Source organism: Labeo rohita, chromosome 11 (assembly GCF_022985175.1).
Source record: "Labeo rohita strain BAU-BD-2019 chromosome 11, IGBB_LRoh.1.0, whole genome shotgun sequence".
NCBI classification, from domain to species: Eukaryota; Metazoa; Chordata; class Actinopteri; order Cypriniformes; family Cyprinidae; genus Labeo; species Labeo rohita.
Genome location: NC_066879.1, coordinates 12,572,885 through 12,596,959, shown reverse-complemented (window position 1 = coordinate 12,596,959; position 24,075 = coordinate 12,572,885). Strand labels below are relative to the sequence as shown.

The 24,075-nt window shown below is 38.2% G+C and overlaps 2 protein-coding genes across 2 annotated transcripts in view; one reads left to right on the top strand and one right to left on the bottom strand.

Annotated features, from left to right (window-relative positions):
• sos1 (son of sevenless homolog 1 (Drosophila)) overlaps window positions 1-19,507 on the top strand; it is a 40,839-nt gene extending 21,332 nt beyond the window's left edge. The window contains 16 exon segments of the mRNA XM_051122348.1: window positions 1,239-1,530; window positions 2,258-2,624; window positions 5,589-5,670; window positions 5,823-5,945; window positions 7,245-7,348; window positions 7,584-7,806; window positions 11,501-11,620; window positions 11,706-11,868; window positions 11,978-12,095; window positions 13,183-13,355; window positions 13,594-13,710; window positions 14,077-14,350; window positions 15,802-15,846; window positions 16,098-16,216; window positions 17,319-17,607; window positions 17,610-19,507. Of these exon segments, the coding sequence (XP_050978305.1) occupies window positions 1,239-1,530; window positions 2,258-2,624; window positions 5,589-5,670; window positions 5,823-5,945; window positions 7,245-7,348; window positions 7,584-7,806; window positions 11,501-11,620; window positions 11,706-11,868; window positions 11,978-12,095; window positions 13,183-13,355; window positions 13,594-13,710; window positions 14,077-14,350; window positions 15,802-15,846; window positions 16,098-16,216; window positions 17,319-17,607; window positions 17,610-17,800 (2,800 nt within the window). The 3' untranslated portion in view covers window positions 17,801-19,507.
• Window positions 19,508-19,644: 137 nt separating this feature from the next.
• gemin6 (gem (nuclear organelle) associated protein 6) lies at window positions 19,645-23,967 on the bottom strand. The gene is made up of 2 exons (XM_051122352.1): window positions 23,739-23,967; window positions 19,645-22,225 (listed from the first exon to the last, which is right to left on the bottom strand). The coding sequence occupies exons 1-2, from the start codon at window positions 23,864-23,866 to the stop codon at window positions 21,835-21,837; spliced, it is 519 nt and encodes a 172-aa protein (XP_050978309.1). The 5' UTR covers window positions 23,867-23,967; the 3' UTR covers window positions 19,645-21,834.
• Window positions 23,968-24,075: the final 108 nt, after the last annotated feature.

The window sequence follows — 24,075 nt, the reverse complement described above, 5'->3', positions numbered from 1 at the left end:
TGGATATATATTAGGTTTAGTCAATTTTTCTAAAGAAAACAATCTCTCCTCCAGGGTTATTATAGTTAACTAAAAAATGAGAAAAATTGTCTTGTTTAAAATAATCTTTCATTGAAATAAAATAAAACATTTTAAACTTTTTTTTTTTTATTTCAGCTACAACATTTCCAGTTTTATTTAGTTTAATGTGATCAAACTGAAATAAAAGTAAAAACTATATAGACATGTAAAAAAAAAGAACTAATGTAAATGACAAACACAAAATACTAAAATTAAATACAATTAAATAAAAGCCCAAATATTCAAAATGTTAATAAAAACTATAATAATAGTCTAGTTATACTAAAATTAAAAAGGTAAAATAATAATAATAAAAAATAATAAAATATTAATAGTTTACAAAATATAAATGTTATATTAATAACTAAAATATTCATTTTAGTTTTACTAAAATTCGAAAATAATTAATAAATTAAAATTAACAACAGAGCCCAAAATATTAAATTAAAATACTAAATAGCCCTTCTTGATATTATAATCAACAATCAAATACAAACTTTATGCAAGTTGTATGCAAGCATTTTATTTGCACATTAGGCAGTTTTTTAAGTCAACTTTGTACAAAATGTGTGTTTCTGCTCTAATATGTTGTTAAAATTTAAGCATTTAAACAGTGCATGTAATTATAACTTGTTTTTCTGACTTTTTTTTTAACATGCATCAAATAATAAAGACAGTAGTTTAAGAAGTATATAATGAATATGTAATACTGTGCATATATTTAAAATGCTCATTTCTAGAGTCATAAATTTGAGTTTCTTTCCTGAGGTAAATGTGAAGTTAGGTGACATGGATCTTTCTGCAGTCAAATCACTGATTGATTTGTTCCATGGTTGAGTAAGTTGTTCTGATGCTTCTGCTGTTTACTCATGTTTGTTCGCTGCTATAACTAGTAGTAAAGAGGAAGAGATGATCAGTGATCTGTCACCACACTTTAAAGAACAACAAAACCACATTTACTAATTGAATTTAGTGATGAAAACTGACCGAATTTGAAACCTGACAAAAGTAACAAAGCTTAGTGTGATTATTACAGGTGCTACAAATAAAAGATCGATCTTAGGATTAAAGAATCATTATCAGCTCATCATAACGATTGGCTCATGAATCGATAGTCAGCCCAGTCGTGTTTTTCTGCCGTCGTCTCCTGATGGTCGTCTGTGTCGTGTGTCTCTCAGCGAGTCGGCGTGCCGCTTCTACAGTCAGCAGATGAAGGGCAAACATCTGGCCATCAAGAAGATGAATGAGATCCAGAGGAACATCGACGGCTGGGAGGGCAAAGACATCGGCCAGTGCTGCAACGAGTTCATCATGGAGGGGACGCTCACGCGGGTCGGCGCCAAACACGAGCGCCACATCTTCCTGTTCGACGGACTCATGATCTGCTGCAAGTCCAACCACGGCCAGCCGCGTCTGCCGGGAGCCAGCGCCGCCGAGTACCGCCTCAAGGAGAAGTTCTTCATGAGGAAGGTGGGCAAGAAGTAAAACCGCGATTTTTATCAGAACATGTGACAGATTTAAGATTTTTGACATTTGAGATGAGGAAAAAATAACACAAATGCAATATTGTAAAGCATTACTTTCCAAAAAAGTAACTAAGTAATGCGATTTGTTACTTTTTTATGAAGTAATGCAACATTTCAAAAAAAAGTAACTCAGTATTCCAATTAGTTACATTTTTATAAAGTAACGCAACATTGTAATGCATTACTTTTAAAAGTAACTTTCAAATTGTAACTATGGCTGTCAAGTAATTTAAAATGTTTAATCTAATTAACTACATAATGTGGCAATTAATTAATCTAATAATTCACAAATTAATATCACATCAATGTTGGCTGAGAGATTACTCTTCAAAAAGTTTAAGTCATTATTGTTTTGGGTGGGAAAAGCATTGAATAAACATGCAAAAGTAGCTTTAGAAAGAAATATTTTGATTCAGCATTGATTTAATTTGTTTTGTATTTTTAATTAAATATATAAAAATATTACAAAAAAAGAAATAACACTAAATATGACACTAAAAGTGCCAGTAGGTGCCATTGTACTGTCTTAATGAGTGAGTCATTGAATTATTCACTCAACCGATTTGTTCAAATGGCTGATTTATTCAGAAATGAAGGAAGTGGCTCAGCCTTAGCTGGAGGAGACGTTCACGCGCCACGTCGAAGCTGAACATTCATGTGTTCCTCAACAGGTCCAGATCAACGACAAGGACGATAAAGAGGGCGAGTACCGGCACGCCTTCGAGATCATCCTGAAGGACGGGAACAGCGTGGTGTTCGCCGCTAAATCGGCGGAGGAGAAGAACGGCTGGATGGCGGCGCTGATCTCGCTGCAGTACCGCTCCACGCTGGAGCGCATGCTGGACACGGCCATGCTGCAGGAGGAGAAGGAGGAGCAGATGAGGCTCCCCGGGGCCGAGGTGTACCGCTTCGCTGAGCCAGACTCCGAGGAGAACGTCGTGTTCGAGGAAAACGTCCAGTCCAAGTCCGGCATTCCCATCATCAAAGCCGGAACGGTGCTGAAGCTCATCGAGAGGCTGACCTTCCACATGTATGCCGGTGAGTAAGATTTCTGACGGATCATGTGACACTGGAGTAATGATGCTGAAAATTCAACTTTGATCACAGGAATAAATGACATTTTAACAGATATTTACTACGACGGCGTTTTAGTGCCACGTTAAAAAATAAATAAAGTTGTAATATTTCAGAAAATTTGAAATTACAAGGATAAAGTCAAAATACTACAAAATTAAAGACATAATATTTCGGGCATAATGTCGAAATTATGAGAATAAAGTCAAGATTATGAGAGTAAAGTAAAAAATTTAACTAGAATAAAGTTGAAATATTATTTAGAAAATAAAGTCGAAATATTTAGAAAATAAAGTCAAAATACTTAGACGATGAAGTTGAAATATTTTGAAAATAAAGTCGGAATACTACGAAATTAAAGACGTAATATGTTGAAAGTATGAGAGTATAGTAATGTTGAAATTACGAGAGTAAAGTGAAAATATTACTAGAATAATGTCGAAATATTTAGAAAATAAAGTCAAAATACTACAAGGATAAAGTTGAAGTACTATGAGAATAAATTCGAAATACTATGAAATTAAAGACGTAATATTTCGAGAATAAAGTTGAAATACTATGAGAATAAAGATGTAATACTTCAAGAATAAAATCTAAATTATGAGAATAAAGTCTAAATAGTACGAGAATAAAGTCAAAATATTTAGAAAAAGTTGAAATACTACAAAATTAAAGACATAATATTTCGAGAATAAAATCGAAATTACGAGAATAAAATAAAAATTACAAGAATAAAGTTGAAATATTTAGAAAATAGTCGAAATACTACTAAATTAAAGATGTAATATTTTGAGAATAAAGTCAAATTACGAGAATAAAGTTGAAATGTTGTGAGAATAAAGTCAAATTATTTTAAGAGTAAAGTTGAAATACTACGAGAATAAAGTTGTAATATTTCAAGAATAAAGTAGAAAGAACAAGAATAAAGTCAAAATACTACGAAATTAAAGTCGTAATATTTTGAGAATAAAGTCAAAATTGTGAGAATAATTCTGACTCAAATCTCGTGATCTTAGATTTTTTATTTTTATTTTTTAATGTGGCACTAAAACGTCATCATAGAAAGCAGCTGTTTTAAGCTGTAATAATATTTCACAATTTTTACAGTATTTTTTGATCAAATAAATGCAGCCTTGGTGAACAGAAGACATGTCTTTCAAACATTTGTTCCAAAAGTGTTTGACTCAGTTTGTCCCAAACAAGCACACAGGTTTGATTCGGTCTGGTTTTGCATGTTCTTCTGCTGGATTTTGTGCAGTCAGTAGTTTCTCCATCGTACAGGCAGTTCATGAGCCAGCGCTAATGCGCATTACTGATGTATTTCACAACCTGAGTCTCAACAACAACAACAGCAGCGGCAGCACAGTGAGCTCAGATCCCGTCCCACTGAAACCTCGTCCGCTTTCTGCTCGTTCCTCAGCATCTGTGAACATTCGTCTGCTTTACGTCACAGATCACAGTGTGATGACCTGCTTTGTTTTAGCGCCGATAACACAACCAGAGCTGATAAGAGACAAAAACAAGCGCTATTCTAGAACAAGTTCAGCTGTGTTATCTGTGCAGTGTCCTTCCTGTGTGTATGTGTGTGTGTGTGTGTGTGTGTGTGATTGTTAGGGATAAACTCGACCCAAATCACTCAAGCTCATAAAAGAACTAATAATCTCAGAACAGTAACAAGTGTTAATGTGTCTATTAATAGAGCAGCAGGTTGTTACACACACGGACCTGTACCTCAACATTAACTAGGTTTGGGTTGAGTAGATGGATAATTATAATATTATATAATAAATTATTATATATATGCATATACAGCAATGTATTACTCATAATATACATAATCAATTGAAAAATTAATAATTGTACTAATCATTATTTATGGAAAATCTGATATGTGTTAATGATGCGGTGTGTCGTGCTGGTGTTTGGGTGAGAGTGATGTCCTCTTGTCCTCGTGTCCTCGTGTCCTGGTGTCCTGGTGTCCGTGAGCGGGTCACTCTGCATTCTTGTGATGGGCGTTTACTCGCTCCGCTCACCCGAGTACACTTCCTCCCGCAGAGGGTCGGGGTAAATATAGAGGCGCTTTCCACGGGACCGTCCAGCAGCCAGCGGTTTCTAATAAGGCTCAGGAAACAGACGTTTGGAGGAAAACTGTGTGTGTGAAGGGGAAAAAGGTGTGTCCTGTGTAACACACAGCGCTGCTGATCGTTTAGGGTGTGGATGAGGGTTAATGATCGTTAGTGAGTGACCCTCACGTTAATGAGTGTGTGTGTGTGAGTGTGTGTGAGCGTTCACTGTCACAGACTGTAGAATCTCAATCCAGCAGTGCTGGATCTATTTTAAGTGTGTGTGTGTGTGTGTGTGTGTGTGTGTGTCTTGTGCGTCAGAGCCGAGTGTCTGTTTCCTGGCTAGAATAATTCCAGGCCGATTGTTTGGAGTTGAGCTTCTATTGTTCGCGTCGGTCAGAACAGAACAGATCCATCATGCTCCGCTCCAAACGGACACACACAGGCCTGAGATCAGTTCTGACGACTCTATGTATTAAAACGCTGAATAATGAGCGATTGATTCTGTGTCTGAACTCAATGAGAGCCATCTGAAAACTGCTTTATGGCTGAATGTGAAGAAACGTCAGGAGAAATTAGTTTTCATCATGGAAAAAAATTTAATGGTCCTAAAATAGACTACATTTACTTCATTTTCATCTTATTTAAGCACCAAGATTCTCCTTACTCCTGTGTTAGTTCAGTAGCGTTCAGATACTATTGTAGTTAGTAGTTTTTAAATAATTTAAGGTGAATGTAGTTTGTATTTCCTGAATTTTTCACCTTTAGCAGGACTGTTTCGTTTGTATGGTGGATGGACGGAAATAGTTTGACAAACATAATCAAATGGTTTTTGGTAAACAAAATATTTCCCTCTTTCTTACAGATCCCAATTTTGTCAGGACGTTTCTGACCACGTACCGATCGTTCTGTAAACCTCAGGAGCTGCTGGATCTGCTCATGGAGAGGTCAGACGCTCGCATTCACACAATCAGCACTGCAAACATCCGCATAACGGGCTGCTAACGGCCTAGCCGATTAATTACTCTGTTTTATTTTTTAAGTTCTCATATCCACAGAATTGTCTCTTAATACAGCTGTCTGTGTGTTTGTGATCCAGGTTTGAGATTCCCGAACCCAAACCCACAGAAGCGGATCAAATGGCCATGGAGAACGGAGACCAGCCGCTGAGCGCAGAACTCAAACGCTTCCGCAAAGAGTTCGTTCAGCCTGTACAGCTCAGGTACACTCGCACACTCTTGCTCACTCACCGACTCACACTTGCGCACACACACACACACACACACACACACACACACACACACTTACTCGCCAACTCACACTCGCACACTCACCAACTCACTCGTACACTCACACAGTTACTTGCTTACACTTACCCACATACACCTACTCATCAACTCACTTTTGCACTCACCAACTCACACTCGCACACTTACACTCAAACACTCTTGCACACTTACCGATTCGCACTCGCACACCATCACACTCGTACTCTCTCGCACACTCACACTTACTCTCACACTCACCAGCTCACACTCTCACACTTACTTGCTCACACACACCCACTCACCAACTCACACACTCTTGCACTCACCAACTCACAGTCGCACACTCAAACACTCACCGACTTGCACTCGCACACATCGCGCTCACACACACACACCAACTCACACTCTCACACTTACTTGCTCACACTCACCAACTCACACTCTCGCACACTCACCAACTCTTGCACTCACCAACTCATACTCATACTTACTTGCTCACATACACCACTCACCAACTAAGACTCGCACACTCACACTTTCACACTCAAACACTTTTTGCACACTTGCATATTATCACACTCACCCGCTCGCACACTTACTCGCACTCACTAATTCACTCTCGCACAATCATCCATTTGCACACCCACAAACAAACACACACTTACACACTCTTGCACACTCACACTTACTCGCACACTAACCAACTTACACTATCACACTCACCCAGTCATGTAGACACACCTACTCGCACACTCACCAACTCACACTCTCGCACACTCACCAACTCACACTCTCGCACACTCACCAACTCTCGCACTCACCAACTCATACTCTCATACTTACTTGCTCACATACACCACTTACCAACTCACACTCGCACACTCACACTTTCACACTCAAACACTCTTGCACACTCGCGTATCACTCTTGCACACGCACACTTAATCGCAGTCACTAACTCAATCTCGCACACTCACCCATTTGCACACTCACACACACTCTTGCACACTCACACTTACTCACACACTCACCAACTCACCAACTCACCCACACACATTTGCACACCCTCACACTTATTAACTCGCAGTCACACACCATCACACTTACTTGTGCACTCACGCACACTGGCACAAACTCACATGCGTTCACAGTCACTCACTTTCTTTCACACTCACTTATTCGTACACTTAGACTCACTCACACACATAAGTAACAGAGTAACAGCTGTCTCTCATGCATATCTGTGTCTGCAGGGTGTTGAATGTGTGCAGGCACTGGGTCGAGCACCATTTCTATGACTTTGAGAGAGACGCTCAGTTGCTCCGGCGACTGGAGGAGTTTATCGGCATGGTCAGAGGTATGAACACAAATCTCCAGAACTCCATGATCAACAGTGATGATAAAACTATGGAAATGACTATGTCAAATCTAGGAGTAAAAATAATATTTACTGTATAACTGAGATCAACGGAATTTGGCAAAGTGTAGATGAATACATCAAAAGTAGAGCTGTACACTGAATAAAACCGTGACTTGAAGAGAAATATTATATTTTAATAGTTTATTTAAATTGTCCTGTCACCTGTGCACAGGTAAGGCCATGAGGAAGTGGGTGGAGTCCATCACGAAGATCATCCAGAGGAAGAAACAGGCTCAAGCCAACGGCCCCAGTCACAACATCACGTTTGAGAGCTCGCCGCCGCCCATCGAGTGGCACCTGTGTAAAGCGGGACAGACGGAGCAGTTTGACCTCATGACCCTTCACCCCATTGAGATCGCCCGACAGCTCACGCTGCTAGAGTCCGACTTCTACAGGTGCGATACTCAGCCTATGATCTCTGACCCCTGACACTATTTACCCAATCAAACCCTGTTTTTCTTCAGTGGAGATATTTAGCTGATTGTTCATGCTGCTCGTTTTCATATAAGCAGACGGTGACCAGAAGTGTGGCATAAATTAATCATGAAATTATTCCAAACACAACGTACACTCTTAGGACTAAATGTAAGCTTTTTATAGTTGAACTGCATATCAAATTTCCATCCATTTGGAATACACAGTTTGAACATAAACAAGCAAATAAACTTAATGTGATGCATATTTGTAGTCATACATTAAAAAACAGATTTTTGCACTTTGAAAAAAAATTGTGTAGTTTACAAATAACTGTTTGCATATATTACGTCTGATCTCAGTGAATATTGCTTGTTCCACATATAGCCATATTTTACCAAGTTCATACATTTTAACTTAATAAACTTGTTTTCACAGTGGATGGATTTATGCTGATTCTAAGCAGTTTTAATAAATGCAGTTTGAAAATGATTTAAATGAAAGCAAATAGATGGAATTTGTTAATAATAAACACAGATTTTAATTTGACTGACAAATATGCATCACATTGAGTTTTTTAGTTTGTTGAAACTGTGTAACCCAAATGCATAGGCATTTTATATGCAGTTCACATACATAAATCTTAAATTTAGGCTTAAAAAATAACAAAGAAAACGTAAAAATTAATGAATACTTTTATTCATCAATTATGCGTTAATGTGATCAAGTGACTGTAAAGATGTTCATAATGTTAGACAGCTGGATGGAGCTCAAGTACTCATGATTTATCAGTCAAGTACTTGATTAGTCAGAATTAAGAAATGCACAGGCCTAAACATTTTTGTTTGTTTCGTTTTGTATTTTATTGTTGTGTTTTTTTATAAGGGAAAAGGCTGGATTTCCTGTTTGTATTTTTATTTTCTGCTCCATTGGCAACTGTCTGCACAGAAAATGGGGCAGTTTAACACAATAGAGAGTCCAGCTGTGACACACACACACACACTCACATACACACACTTCCCTTCACCTCTGTGGGAACAGGCAGTGAGCGTCGTACCCAAGGTCACCACCTCAGCTCTGTTTCCCATGAGGCTGCTCTGTGCCCCTGTCTCCCAAAACACAGAAACAAACCGCACACTCAAAACACCTCAGCTCCTGATTAAAGGAGCATTCTGGGTGATTTTTACTTCTTTTCTGTGTCATGCTGTCATTTTCCACAGACGTTTGTTTCTCTGTGTTTCTGAATGAACAGGAAACATGTTACGGTAAATAGAATTACAATAGACGTCTGCCGTAATGAGTGAAGCTTGTGTATGTGTTCAGGCTCTTAGATGAATCAAAGCAAAACCATAGTTATTTCATGCACTGGTAATTTTTTAGGTTAGTCTATTTGTATTTGTAGTCTTCAATTACAATACATATCTTTAAAGGCCTTTTACTCAAAAGCTTTTTTCTCCACTTCAGCAGCACTTACATAGACCAAACTTAGCAGTTTTATTCCTATATATATTCTGAAGGTTTTTACTGAGGGGATTGTTGATATATAATTTTGTATCATTTTTATAATGTTTTGTTCCTAAAAATGTAGCAAAAAAGTATTTGAATCAAAGTATTGAAAGTATTTTGTGATTTATGCAGTGATAGAAAGAGAAATCCAAAATACCCTCAGTACAAATCTTCAGAAAATAGAGAGGAATAAAACTGCTAAGTTTGGTGTGTGTAAGTGCTGCTGGAGTGGAGAAAAAACTCTTTAAATATCTGGATTGGAATTTAAAACTTCAGACGCAAATAGATAAAGTATAATAAATTGACACACTACAGACAAAACCATTGTTTTTTTCTTTTCATGCACCGGCCATTTTAGAGATTTTGGTCTATTTTGCTTCCATAACATGACGACTTTTAGACTAGTGAAAGGAAAGCATCCAAAATACACATTTAAGTGTTTATTGCATTCTATCTATTTGCGTTTGTATATTTCAATTCCAATCCATATCTTTAAAGAGTTTGTTTCTCTACTTCAGCACCACCTACAGACACCAAAACTTACAGTTTTATTCCTATCTATTTTCTGAAGGTTTTTTTTGAAGGGATTGCTGATATATAATTTTTAATCATTTTTATAATGTTTTGTTCCCAAAAACATGGCGAAAAAGTATTTTTTCTTTCTGTTGGCAGTATTTTCTGATTTATAGAGTGATAAAAAGAGAAGTCCAAAATCCCTTCAGTAAAAATCTTCAGAATATAGAGAGGAATAAAACTGCTAAATTTAGTGTGTGTAAGTTCTGCTGAAGTGGAGGAAAAACTCTTTAAATATGTGAACTAGAACTGAAATCTTCAGACGCAAATAGATAAAGTATAGTAAACCAACACACTACAGACAAAACCATTGTTTTTTTTTTTCTCATGCACTGGTCTGGTCTATTTTGTTCCATAAAATGTCTTCAGCATATAAAATACACATTTATGCGTTTATTAATTGCATTTGATCTATTTGTGTCAGTAGATTTCCATTCCAATTAATTAATCTTAAAAAAATTTGTTTCTCCACTTTAGCATCACTTACATACACCAAACTTTAGAATTTTATTCCTCTTTATATTCTGAAGATTTTACCAAGGGGATTGTTTAAAAATAATTTTCCTGAATTTTTATAACATTTTATTTATAAAAACATGGTGAAAATGTTTGTTTTCTGTCTGTTGACAGCATTTGCTGTTTTATACAGTGATAAAAAGAGAAATCCAAAATCCCCTCAGTAAAAATCTTCAGACTATAGAGAGGAATAAAACTGCTAAGTTTGGTGTGTGTAAGTGCTGCTGAAGTGGAGGAAAAACTCTTTAAATATGTGAACTAGAACTGAAATCCTCAGACGCAAATAGATAAAGTATAGTAAACCAACACACTACAGACAAAACCATTGTTTTTTTTTTTCTCATGCACTGGTCAATTTAGAGATTTTGGTCTATTTTGTTCCATAAAATGTCTTCAGCATACAAAATACACATTTATGTGTTTATTTAATTGCATTTGATCCATTTGTGTCGGTAGATTTCAGTTCCAATCCATATCTTAAAAAAATTTGTTTCTCCACTTCAGCAGCACTTACATACACCAAACTTTAGAATTTTATTCCTCTTTATATTCTGAAGATTTTACCAAGGGGATTGTTTAAAAATAATTTTCCTGAATTTTTATAACATTTTATTCATAAAAAACATGGTGAAAATGTTTGTTTTCTGTCTGTTGACAGTATTTGCTGTTTTATGCAGTGATAAAAAGAGAAATCCAAAATCCTCTCCATGTCAACAAAATCAAACAAGAATTTCGAACTTGACTTTATGCAATCTTCAGATTTATTTTCTGGAAATGTATGCAAATAATGGCAAATAATTGCGTATTTAAACACAGCATTCAAAGAAACTAGTAATATAAAACAATTTTCTTAATATTTTGTGATTAATCAACTGTGGAAGTGTGGTGAGGTCTATAGTTTAAGTTTCTCCCTGCTCTTCTGGTGTCGTGCTTTAAGTATTGAATATGTATTTTTTTATGTTAGGTCTAAATCATCCTTTAGAGGTGAAAGTGCTTTTCTAAATGTTTTTTTTTTTCTGATCATACTTGGAGGTTTCACACAGAAATGTAAATGTAACTGCGAACTTTGACCTTTTGTAGGGCGGTTCAGCCGTCAGAGCTGGTGGGCAGCGTTTGGACTAAAGAAGACAAGGAGATCAACTCCCCGAACCTGCTGCGAATGATCCGCCACACCACCAACCTCACGCTGTGGTTCGAGAAGTACGGCACGCTCTCGCGTGTTTAATTCAGAGCCGTATCACTCGTGTGTGTGTGTGGTTTTCTAAAGCTTTCTTCTATTTCTCAGGTGCATCATAGAGACGGAGAACGTGGAGGAGCGTGTGGCCGTCATATCGCGCATCATCGAGATCCTGCAGGTCTTTCAGGAGCTCAACAACTTCAATGGCGTTCTGGAGGTGGTGAGCGCCATGAACTCATCGCCCGTCTACAGACTCGACCACACCTTTGAGGTGAGCGCGTTTCCACGAGTTTTGAATGTGTGTAATTAGTAGTGTTGGATTAGTACTTGAGCTAGTACAGTTCATCGTGTAACTCGTCCTGCGTGTGATTGTATTTCAGCAAATCCCGAGCAGGCAGAGGAAGATTCTGGAGGAAGCTCATGAACTCAGTGAAGATCATTATAAGAAGTATCTGGCTAAACTCAGGTCCATCAACCCTCCGTGTGTGCCCTTCTTTGGTACGTCCTCCTCCTTTTTACAGTTTTACACACACGCTTTCTATAGAAGCCCCTTTTCCAATGCAGAATGAAAGAAAAAGTTTATTGCGACTTTATATCTCACAAATAATTTTTTTTTGCAGAGTTACAAAAGGCAGATATCTGAGTTTTTTGGCAGTTCTGACTTTTTTTTCTCTCAAAATTCTGAGTGACAGTTCAGATTTGCTTTTTTTTTTTCTCATAGTTGAGAATTTTTCTCATAACTGAGAATTTATATCTTGCATTTCTTTTCATATCTTGCAACTCAACCTTTTTATTTAAAACTTAAAAAAATAAATCTTGCAATTCCAATTCTCAAAATTACAAATTTAGGTCTCACAATTCTGTCTTTTTTCTTTCAAAATGCTGAGTTTACATCTCACAATTCAGATTTGTTTTGTTTTTGTTTTTTCAAACTTGAGAATTTATATCTCACAGTTTAAGTTTAAGTCTCTCAATTCTGTTTCTATCTTGCAGTTTTGAGTTTATATCACTATTCTGAATGTTTTCCTTGTAACTGAGAATTTGTAGTTGTGTTTATATCTTGCAACTCTGCCTTTTTATTTAAAAATTGCACATTTTAAATCTTGCAATTCTGACTTTTATTCTTAATATTACTAATTTATGTCTCACAATTCTGTTCATATCTTGCAATTCTGACTTTTTTTTTCGGAATTCAATTTTCTGTTTCCAAAACATATAAAAAGGGTAATTGTGACCTTTTTATCCTACAGTTCTTTCTCTCAATTCTGATTCAAACAAAAACAAGTCATTTCTGGTATAAAAAAACAAAAAAACAAAAAAGAATTGCAAGATATAATCTGGCCATTTGAAGAAAAGTCCTATTTGTGACACATAAACGCACAATTGTGATGAAAAAAGGATTGTGAGATGAAAAATTCAAATTACATGGTGGAAACAAAAAAAAAACCTGAATTTGTGTGAAGCAAAGTCTGAATTGTGAGATGAAGTCGTAATAACTTTTTTTCATTACTTTATTCTATTTTGGAAACGGTGTCCATTGGTTTCTGACAGGACTGTGTGTTTGTCTGTGATCTGCTCATTTTAGGGATTTATTTAACAAATATTCTGAAAACTGAGGAGGGAAATCCAGACTTCCTGAAGAGACACGGCAAAGAGCTGATCAACTTCAGCAAACGGCGGAAAGTGGCGGAAATTACCGGGGAAATCCAGCAGTACCAGAACCAGCCGTACTGCTTACGTGTGGAAAACGACATACGGGTCAGAAACACCAGCTCTAATCAACTCTTCACATTCATTACACTCAATTTTTTAAATAAATGAATACTTATTGTATCATCAATGCCTCAACTCAATCTAAAGTGACAGTAAAAACATTTATAATGTTACAAAAGATTTCTGTTTCAAATAAATGCTGTTCTTTTGAACTTTAAATTCATCTGTGAATCCTGAAAAACGAAAAGAATAACCATCAAATTTTCATCTGTTGGTGTTGCAGAAGTTCTTTGAGAACCTGAACCCGATGGAGGACATGACGGAGAAGGAGTTCGCCGACTACCTGTTCAACAAATCTCTGGAGATTGAGCCGCGTAACGCTCGCACGCTGCCTCGATTCGTAAGTCTGCCTCACGCTGAACGCACACGTACGGTTACGCAACGCACACGAGAGCCTGTGACCGCGCGCTCACCCGCTGATCTGATCGCCCGCGCTCCCTATTAAAGTGCTTAAGGATGTGAACCAGAATAGTGCCCATTTACAAACTAAGCCTGAGTTCTCTTGTGTAACAGTGAAAAAGCCCAAAACATCACGCAGGTGGAATTTAAAGAACCTGTCAAGTGTTCTGTTCTGAGTGTGTTGACTCAGGCGCTGATTTGTTATTAAATTTTGTTTATGATTGATGATGACGTCACATCCGTAAGGTTATTCTGAATCTGAGAGATTGTCTGTCAAATTTCTTCTCAATTTGTTTTCCTCTCACAGACGAAGAAGTACAACTATCCTCTGAAGTCTCCGGGCGTTCGCCCGTCCACCGTCCGCCCGGGAACCATGCGGCATCCGACGCCGCTGCAGAACGAGCCCCGTAAGATCAGCTACAGCCGCATCCCGGACAGCGAGACGGAGAGCAGCGCCGCTTCAGCGCCCAACTCGCCCCGCACACCGCTGACGCCTCCGCCCGCATCCGCCGCGTCCAGCTCCACCGAGGTCTGCAGTGTGTTCGACTCCCCGCAGGCGCCGTCCAGCCCCTTCCACTCCAGTACGTCTCTCACACACACACACACGATTCTGAAAGAGTCTCTTCTGCTCAAGGCTGCTTTTATTTGATGAAAAAAATCGGTGAAAATTCTGAAATATTTTTACTTTCAAAACAACTGTTTTCCATATGAATATGTGTTAAAATGTAATTGATTGCTGTGATCAAATCTGAATTTTCAGCATCATTACTCCAGTCTTCAGTGTCACATGATCACATGATTTGTAAGATGAAAAAATCAGTTACGTTTTTTAGTTTTATTCTGTGGTGAAAACAAGTTTCCATATAATACAGTATGAAAACAGGGAAAAAATATAAACAGCATCTGTTGAATACAACAGTGTTTTAGTGCTACGTTAAAAAAAATCTAAGATTATGAGATTAAAGTCATAATAGAATAAAGTCAAAATATTACAAGAATAAAATAAAAAATATTACAGGAATAAAGTCGAAATGTTACAAGAATAAAATAAAAATATTACAAGAATAAAGTCAAAATATTCCAAAAATAAAGTCGAAATATTACGAGAATAAAATAAAATAATTACAGAAATAAAGTCAACATATTATAAGAATAAAGTCAAAATATTGAGAATAAAGTTGAAATTAAAAAAATAATGTTAAAATATGAGAATAATGTTGAAACATTTTGAGAATAATGTCGAAATATGACTAAAATAAAGTCAAAATATTTTAAGAATAACATTGAAATATGATGAGTAAAGTTGAAATATATCAAAATATATACTTTTGAATTATTTAATGTGTCCTTAATGAGTAAAAGTATTAATTCTTCTTTTTGTTTATTTCTTACTTGCCACAAACTTTTGAGTAGTTTCTACAAAAACATGTTTGTTGAGCAGCAAATCAGCATATTAGAATGATTTCTGAAGGATCATGTGACACTGAAGACTGGAGTAATGATGCTGAAAATTCAGCTGCGCATCACAGAAATAAATTACACTTTAACAGATATTCACATAGAAAACAGCTGTTTTACATTAGAATAATATTTCACTGTTTTCACTGTTTTTTCGATCAAATAAACAGCCTTGGTGAGCAGAAGAGACTTGTTTCAAAAAGTATTAATTATTAATTTTTCCAAACTTTTGACCAGTAGTGTGTTGTTGTTATTATGAAATCACAAGATGTAGGTTTAGTCCAGTTAGTTTGGTCAGTAGTGAGTAGTCAACAGTGTATATTTTCTGAATTAATTATAATGTTTCAAACGCTCCCCGTCTACTATTGGTCGAACACAGAGATAGCCCCGCCTTCTACTCTCTCTCCATTGGTTGAGTTGGTGTTAATCTGTCCCAGATTGATGTCTGTCTCCTCCAGTAAAGCCTGACCTCAGCTAAGTGTGATGTAGCACTGCTGATCCTGGATCAGTGGTGAGTTAGTGGCTGTAGATCAGTCTGTCACGTTCTCTTGTGTTTCTCTCTGCTTCCCGACAGACAGCGACACTATATTCGCTCCGGTCGCTCTGCCGCACGGCCCACGTTAGTATCTCAGCGTCCGTCATGTCGTCCACCCATGCGTCTGTGCCGTGTGTGTGCTGTGTGTGTTACTCAGATCACTGTAACGTCTGTCCTCCAGTGGCTTCGGTCGCATCTCGATCTCCACAGAGCTCAGCTGTTGCATGTTCAGGCCGCTGTCGATCACGTGACGTGTTTCCCAGCATCCTCGGTGTCCCGCGTCACGGCCGTAGTGATGTCATCAGCGTGTTTGTGTGTGTTCGTGTCTCTTGTAGGATCTTCTTCGGTGTCGTCGATGGTGAGTTTCCTCCGGAACGACGACCCTCCCGTTCCTCCGCCCATCCCGCCCCGACGCCGGCCCGAATCCGCGCCCGCGGAATCGTCGCCCTCGAAGGTGCCCGAATCCATCCTCACACTCAGTGTTTGATTACTGTTTCATACTGTATGTTCTGTGTGACTTTGATTTGAGAGTTAGAGCTTCACTGATCTCGAGCCCCTGGACATAAATAATACAACACCACAGCTGATCTCTACAGTACACTGCAGATGAGAAGAATTCAGTTACACGCAAGTTGCACCATAATTTGCAACACATACAGAAAGAAAGAAAGAAATACATCTGAAAGCTGAATAAATAAACTTTCCATTGGTGTTTGGTTTGTTGTAACAATATCTGAACTAAACCCGTAGAGGATTCAGGCTACAACCACCAAACTCTGGTCATGTTAGCATGCTAGCAATATGCTAATCATGCTAACAACATGCTAGTAACATGCTTATCATGCTAGAATCAAGCTACCAACATTTTTATCATGCTAGCAACATGCTACTAACTTGTTGATCATTCTAACAATGTGCTAGTAAATTGCTGACATGCTAAAAACGTGCTAGCAACAGGGTAGTAACTTGTTAACCAATGCTAACAACATTCTAGCAACATGCTAATCATGTTAAAACATGCTAGCAACATGTTCGTAACTTGCGTAACTTGCTGATAATGCTAACAACATGCTAGTAACATGCTAATCATGCTAGAAACATGCAGACAACGTGCTAGTAGCTTGCTAACCATGTTAAAAACATGTTAAGAACATGCTAGTAACATGCTAATTGTGCTAGAATCATGTTAGTAACTTGCTAACCATGCTAGAATCAAGTTAGCAACATGCAAATCATACTAGAACCATGCTAGCAACATGTCAGTCATGCTAGAAAAGTACTGCTCATGTTAGCCACATTCTAATAACATTGTAATCATGCTAGCAACATGCTAGTAGCTTGCTAATCATGGTAACAACATGTTAGTGACATGTTGATTCATGCTAGATATGTGTGTGTGTTGATCTTGAAATGTTGTTAAAAATGTAATTATGGATTTATCTCGGATAAAAATGAATAAAATGGCACAAAACATTTACAGTCTAGATGTAAGCAGAATCTTAACAGGTCAGTATAACCCTTCCGATTGTGACGTGTGGTGTGTTCGCGTGTTTCAGATGATGTCGAAGCACCTGGACAGTCCTCCGGCGATCCCGCCGCGTCAGCCCACCACCAAGGTGTACTCGCCCCGTTACTCGCTCACGGAGCCGCCCGACAGCCCGCCCACCCTGCCGCCGCGGGAGCCCGTGCGAACGCCGGACGTCTTCTCGAGCTCCCCGCTGCACCTGCAGCCTCCTCCGCAGGGCCGGCGCTCCGAACTGAGCCAGACCTTCTTCCCGCCGTCCCCCTTCAGCCCGCACCCGCCGCAGACGCCCTCGCCGCTGGGCCCGCGCAAACACATGCCCTCTCGCCGCTGCCGCCGCCCGCCCTGGACTGCGAGCCTCAGCAGGGAGCCGCCGGACCGCCCGTCCCGCCGCGCCAGAGCACGTCGCAGTCGCCCATCCCCAAACTCCCGCCCAAGACCTACAAGAGGGAGACGGCTCATCCGTCGGTCCACCGCGACGGGCCGCCGCTCCTGGAGAACGCCAACCCCTCGTAGAGCGACGACGGACGCGCTTACAGACAGTGTTGGAGACTGAACGAAAATAGACGAAAGCAACATGTGCCCTTAAAGGGACAGTTCACCCGAAAATGAGAACCCTGTCATCGTTCACTCTCCCTTGTGTCGTTCCAAACCTGTGTATGAGTTTCTTTATTCTGCTGAACACAAAACATGATATTTTGAACAATGTTGGGAACCAAAAAGCTGATGGTACCCATTCACATCCATAGTGTTTTTTGTACATATAATGGAAATCAATGGGAACCAAAAACATTTTAACAACATTCTTCAAAATAACTAGAAGATACTTATGAGAACCCAAAAATGATATTTTGAAGAAAGTCAGGAACCAAAAAGCTGATGGTACCCATTCACTTCCAGTATTTTTGCTCATATAATTGAAATCAGTGGGAACCAAAACTGTCTGGTCACCAGTGTTCTTCAAAATATTTAGAAGAACGCAAAAGAAGATATTTTGAGAAATGTGAGTAACCAGAAAATTAATGGTACCCATTGACTTCTATAGTATTTTTGGTGCGTATAATGGAAGTCAGTGGTAACTGAAATTGTTTTGTTACCAATTTTCTGCAAAAAATTATTTTTTTGTGTTCTTCCAATTGTTTTCTTTTTTTTCAATATTTTGAAGAATGCAAGTAACAAAACAGTTGACGGTACCCATTGACTTCCATAGTATTTATGGTCTATATAATGGAAGTCAGTGGGAACCAAAAGCATTTTAACAACATTCTTCAAAATAATTAGAAGAACCAAAAATGATATTTTGAAGAAAACTGGGAACCAAAAAGCTGATGGTACCCATTCACTTCCATAGAATTTTTTGCCCATGTAATGAAATCAGTGGGAACCAAAACGGTGTGGTTACCAGTGTTCTTCAAATTATTTAGAAGAACACAAAAGATGATATTTTGAGAAATGTGAGTAACCAGACAATTGATGGTACCCATTGACTTCCATAGTTCATATAAAGTTCATGGTTCATATAATGGAAGTCAGTGATAACTGAAATTGTTTTACCAACATTCGTCAAAATACCTGTTCCGTGTTCAACAGAAGAAAGAAACTCCTACAGGTTAGTAAGGACACAAGGATGAGTAAATGATGACAGAAGTTGAATTTTGGGCGAACCGTCCCTTTAAAATCGTCCTTCCGAGACGACGATTGTGTTTCCATAAAGTGCAAATCACGCCCGTTCGGGACTCTCTGTATTGTTTTTTTTGTCTTTCGTGTAGCTGTTTTGTCTCATGTTCGATTCATTTCACGGCTCGGTCGGTTTCGAGCAGTCGTCACCGTCTGCGATCGGCCGATTCTCCTCCTGAACGCAGACTGAGAAACAAACAAACCTGCTGGATGACAGACTAAACGGAGCAGCTCTTCCGGCGACGGAGAGCGTCCTCTCGATTATTTCCGGTGCCGAGAGCGTCCGCTAAAGGGACTGCGGACGCCGCTGACGTTCTAGACTCGTGAGGCTCGTGAGCCAGTAGACTGAAGAGTACCGGGAGTTTAAGGTACCCTCACACCAAAGAGGTACTGGAGAAACCTTCAAGAAACACACGTGATTGTCCTGTATGTGTTAGAACTTTTATTTTCTCAATCATTTCTTGTTTTGCCAATAAGTATGTAAAGATGAAACGATCGCCTTCTTAAAACAAGGGAATAAAAGTGTTTCTACCACTGTATGCCAAACGCTAGCCGTGAGACGTCTCTCTTCACTGTCTGAGATGCTGGAGCTCACGCATCATGTCACATTTGTTTCTGTGGCACTTTAGAACTGATTGATTGTCTGTTCAGTTGTGATGGTGTCATGCTCTCAGATAGAGGGTTGTGTTGGGATTGGGATCGTGCTGGACAAAAATACAGTGCGTACAATTTGGCGCATGCAAACAATGGTGATGGAGTTACATTAACACTAGGCCGGTGTTAGGAAAAGTTACTTTTAAAAGTAATGTATTACAATATTGCGTTTCTCCTTGAAAAAGTAACAAACTGCATTAGCTACTTTTTATGGAAAGTAATGCGTTGTTACTTTTTGTCATTTGGGCTGGGCTTGTTTATTTGTTTCCATAACAACAACAAAAAACTTGTATTGTTGTTAACTGTAAAGGCCCTTTGAATAATCCTCAGGCTGCAGGACTTCTCTCAACATGGCAACATAAGAGCTGTCAGTCTATACATGGGAGAACAAAGTAACTTGTGTTTCTTGTTTAAAAAAATAACTAAGATATTTGTTCATTTAAAAGTAATGTTACTTTACTAGTTACTTGAAAAAAGCTCTGTACAGCCAGGGTTGCCAGGTATGCGTTATAAAACTAGCCCATGCCAATCAAAAACAGCCCAAAGTAGCACAATGACCATATCCCATATCCCAAGATAAAATGTCATTTCCATACATAAAATACATATTTTACAGTCACTGTTATGCGTCTTAATCATAAATGCATCTCAGAATTGATCTAGACAGGTACATGGAAACTATTTAATGTTCTGTTGATCCTAAAGCATCTCTTTATTCATCGTTGTGTTCTCTTAGGATGAAAAAACATGGTTTTGATACACTAACCATAGTTTAATCATGGTGTTTGTAGTAAAACTGTGGTTATACATAAAACATGGTTACTACACATCTACTGTATTAAAATCAATGTTTATTTTCTTGCGAACCCGCTCTGAAGTTCAGATCCAAATCAAATGATTCGCGATCCGTGCGCCATAGTCCCGATCTGAATCAAATGATTCGCGAATCCGCTCGTTTCAAATTGGGACTTCCGCGCGTGGATCGCGAATCATTCGATCTGTGAAATGATTCCCGAACCTGCTCTGAAATTCTGATCTGAATCAAAAGATTTACACATCCACTTCAAAGTTCCAAACAAAATCAAATGATTTGTGGTATGCAGTTTAACTGGAGCACTTGGAATCAGTGAATCATTTTGTAACGCAGTGGTTTAACTGAATCTGAGTTTTGTTTGTCCCATTACTATACGTGACTTTTGAAATCATTACAAACGAAACAATTCAAAAATGAACGGCTCTTTTGATCTGGTTTTTGCTAGTGAATCGCTTGCACTGAATGATTAAAGTCTTGAGTTTGAATCAATCGGAGCGGTTCCAACAAATGACTCAACTGATTCAGTTTGTCAGTTTCCATCATGATTCATAATGATTCACAGAATGATTCATAATATCCAAAACACCAGTGATTTAATACATAACGATTTGACCTGCAAATTATTTGCTTCATGATTCATAATGACTCAAAATGCCAATGATTCAATGCATAATGATTTGAAAGGCAAATGATTTAGAATGACTCATAATGATGCAAATGATTGACCGAATGATTCATAAAGATTTAAAATGCAAATAATTGTCAGAATTCATAGTGATTCAAACGGTTCACAAAACTCAAACGATTCACCGATTCATAATTCTTACAAACACAAGTGATTTACCTTATGATTTAAAATGCAAATGATTTATAATTATTCAAAATACAAATAATTGTCATAATCCATATGATTTAAATAGCAAAAATTGTTATAATTCATAATGATTCCAAACGCAAATGATTCACCTCATGATTAAAATCTCAAATGATTCACCTCAAACTTCTTCCAAAACTAAATGATCGGAGTCATTAGTTCATCAGTTGGAGTGGTTGCAGCGTAAATGACACGTGTTCTTCTTTTCAGTCGTTACCTGTGAGGTTTTCCTTCAATAGGCCTAGAATAAAATGTGGCTGGTTCAGGGCCAAATGACAGATTCTTTCATGTTGATTTTTTGTTTTGTTGATTGTGTGTTTCACAATATGACTAAATGTCACTACCAGTTTAGATCTGAGACTGTAATAACCAGCTGTGTTCTTCATGCATTCATCAGAGGACACTTTTATTATAACATAACAAAAACAGAACAAATCCAGTGACTTTGAATGTTACATGAAGAATCAAGAGCTTGTAAACGCAACATCTTAATGACTGTTCTCAGATCTTCTCATCAGGTTGATTGAAGACTCACTGGTGTGTTTGGGACAGTGAGGTTTGTTCTGCTCCAGGGTTGCTCTCCACCAGACTCTGAATGCGAGCCAGGATGATCTCATTGGCGCAGCTGCAGTCTCCGGGCCCGTAGGGGGCGCTGATGGTCAGAGCGTTCGCCACACGCAGAACCTCCCCGTCTTCGGTCACCGGGACCAGGTTCTTCTCCAGCCACAGACGCAGACTCTCCCGTCGTGACTTCAGCTCCTCCGCGCTGAGAATCTGTGTTTGGTCCGGCAGGAAGACGCTCTTCATTTGTCGCTCCGTTTCCTCCGTTCCTCTCCTGAGGATCTGGACGTCTGTCACCGCGTGACCCAGAATCACCCTCACCGACGGACGCTCGTTCTCCTGGACGCTCACCAGCACCACACTGCAGTGAACGCAAGAACAGAACACCACAGGATTCACCAAAGGATTCAACATGCAAATGATTCATCAAATGATTCAAAATGCCACTGATTCAACTCATAATACTTTGAACCACATGATGATTCAAACCACAAATGATTCAATCCATAAGGATTTGCATGATGATTCGTAAATGCAAATGAGTGACCGAATGATTCATGATTCAAAATGCCAAAGATTCAATTCATAAAGATTTGAACGGAAAATGATTTCCATAATGATTCACAATGCAAATGATTCACTGAATGATTCATAATACCCAAAACGCCAGTTATTCAATACATAATGATTTGACCTGCAAATGATTTGCTTCATGATTCACAATGATTCAAAATGCAAAGGACTGACCGAATGATTCACAATGACTCAAAATGCCAGTGAATTAATTCATAATGATTTGAACCGCAAATATTTTGCATTATGAATCAAAATGGTAATGATTCACTGAATGACTCATAATATCCAAAATGCCAGTGATTCAATACATAATGATTTGACCCGCAAATGATTTGCTTCATGATTCATAATGATAAAATGACTGAATGATTTAATTCATAATGACTCAAAATGCTAATAATTCACTTTATAACCATTTTAACTGCAAATGATTTGTCTTGATTCACAGTAATTAAAAATACAAATGACTGACCAAACGATTTATAATGATTCAAAATGGAAACAGTTCACCTCAAGATTAAAACCTCAAATAATTCACCTTATGATTCCAAATGATTCACCAAATGATTCATAATATTCAAAACGCCAAGTCTGAACCACAAATTATTTGCATCATGATTCATAATGATTCAAAATGCAAATGACTGACCGACTGATTCATAAAGATTCAAAATGTAAATAGTTCACCTCATGATTAAAAGCTCAAATGATTCACCAAATGATTCATAATATTCAAAACGCCAACAATTTGAACCACAAATTATTTGCATCATGACTCATAATGATTCAAAATGCAAACAATTGTCCACCTCATGATTAAAAGCTCAAATGATTCACCTCAAGATTCATAATTCTTCCAAACGCAAGTGATTTACCTTATGATTTAAAATGCAAATAATCGTCATAATTCATAATGATTCTAAACGCAAACGGTTCGCCTCATCATTAAAATCTCAAATGATTCACCTCAAGATTCATAATTGTTCCAAACGCAAGTCATTCACCTAATGACTCAAAAGGATTCATTGATTCAGTCAACGTGTTTCCAAAAGCCCCTCACCTTAAAAATGTATTTAAATTTATATTTATGTATTTAACGTTACATACTTATATTTATGACTGTTCTAAAATTAGTTTAAAATATAGAAATACTTTATACACCATTAGCGTCATGACGTAAAGTTAAGGCAGAAAACATGTCAAAATAACCCCAACAAAGCAGACAATTTGGTTCAGGTGCATCGCTGTTGTTTATGTTATTGCTAATATGAGTTGTGGTCGTGTGTTATGATGTTTACCTCGCAGAAACCGGGTCCACCGTGAACACGCGCCCCTCAAAGCGCTGCTGATCCTGAACCGTCACACAAACCTCGTGATTGACGAACTCACGCCAGTGCTGAGGACTCCTGTCACTCCACTGCAGCATCACGGCGAAAAACCGATCACTTAATCACCGCTAATCAATCCGCGACTTCATCTTCACTGTGAACTTCTCCTCAGGAGTTCGCGCGCGCGCAGTAACAACGAACAGCAACAAGCGAAAGCTGGAGACGCATGACGTCACTGCCGCAAGCGCTCGTGTGATTGGTTGGCGATCTCACAGATTTTCTTTTTAATATATTAAGATTTTAACTG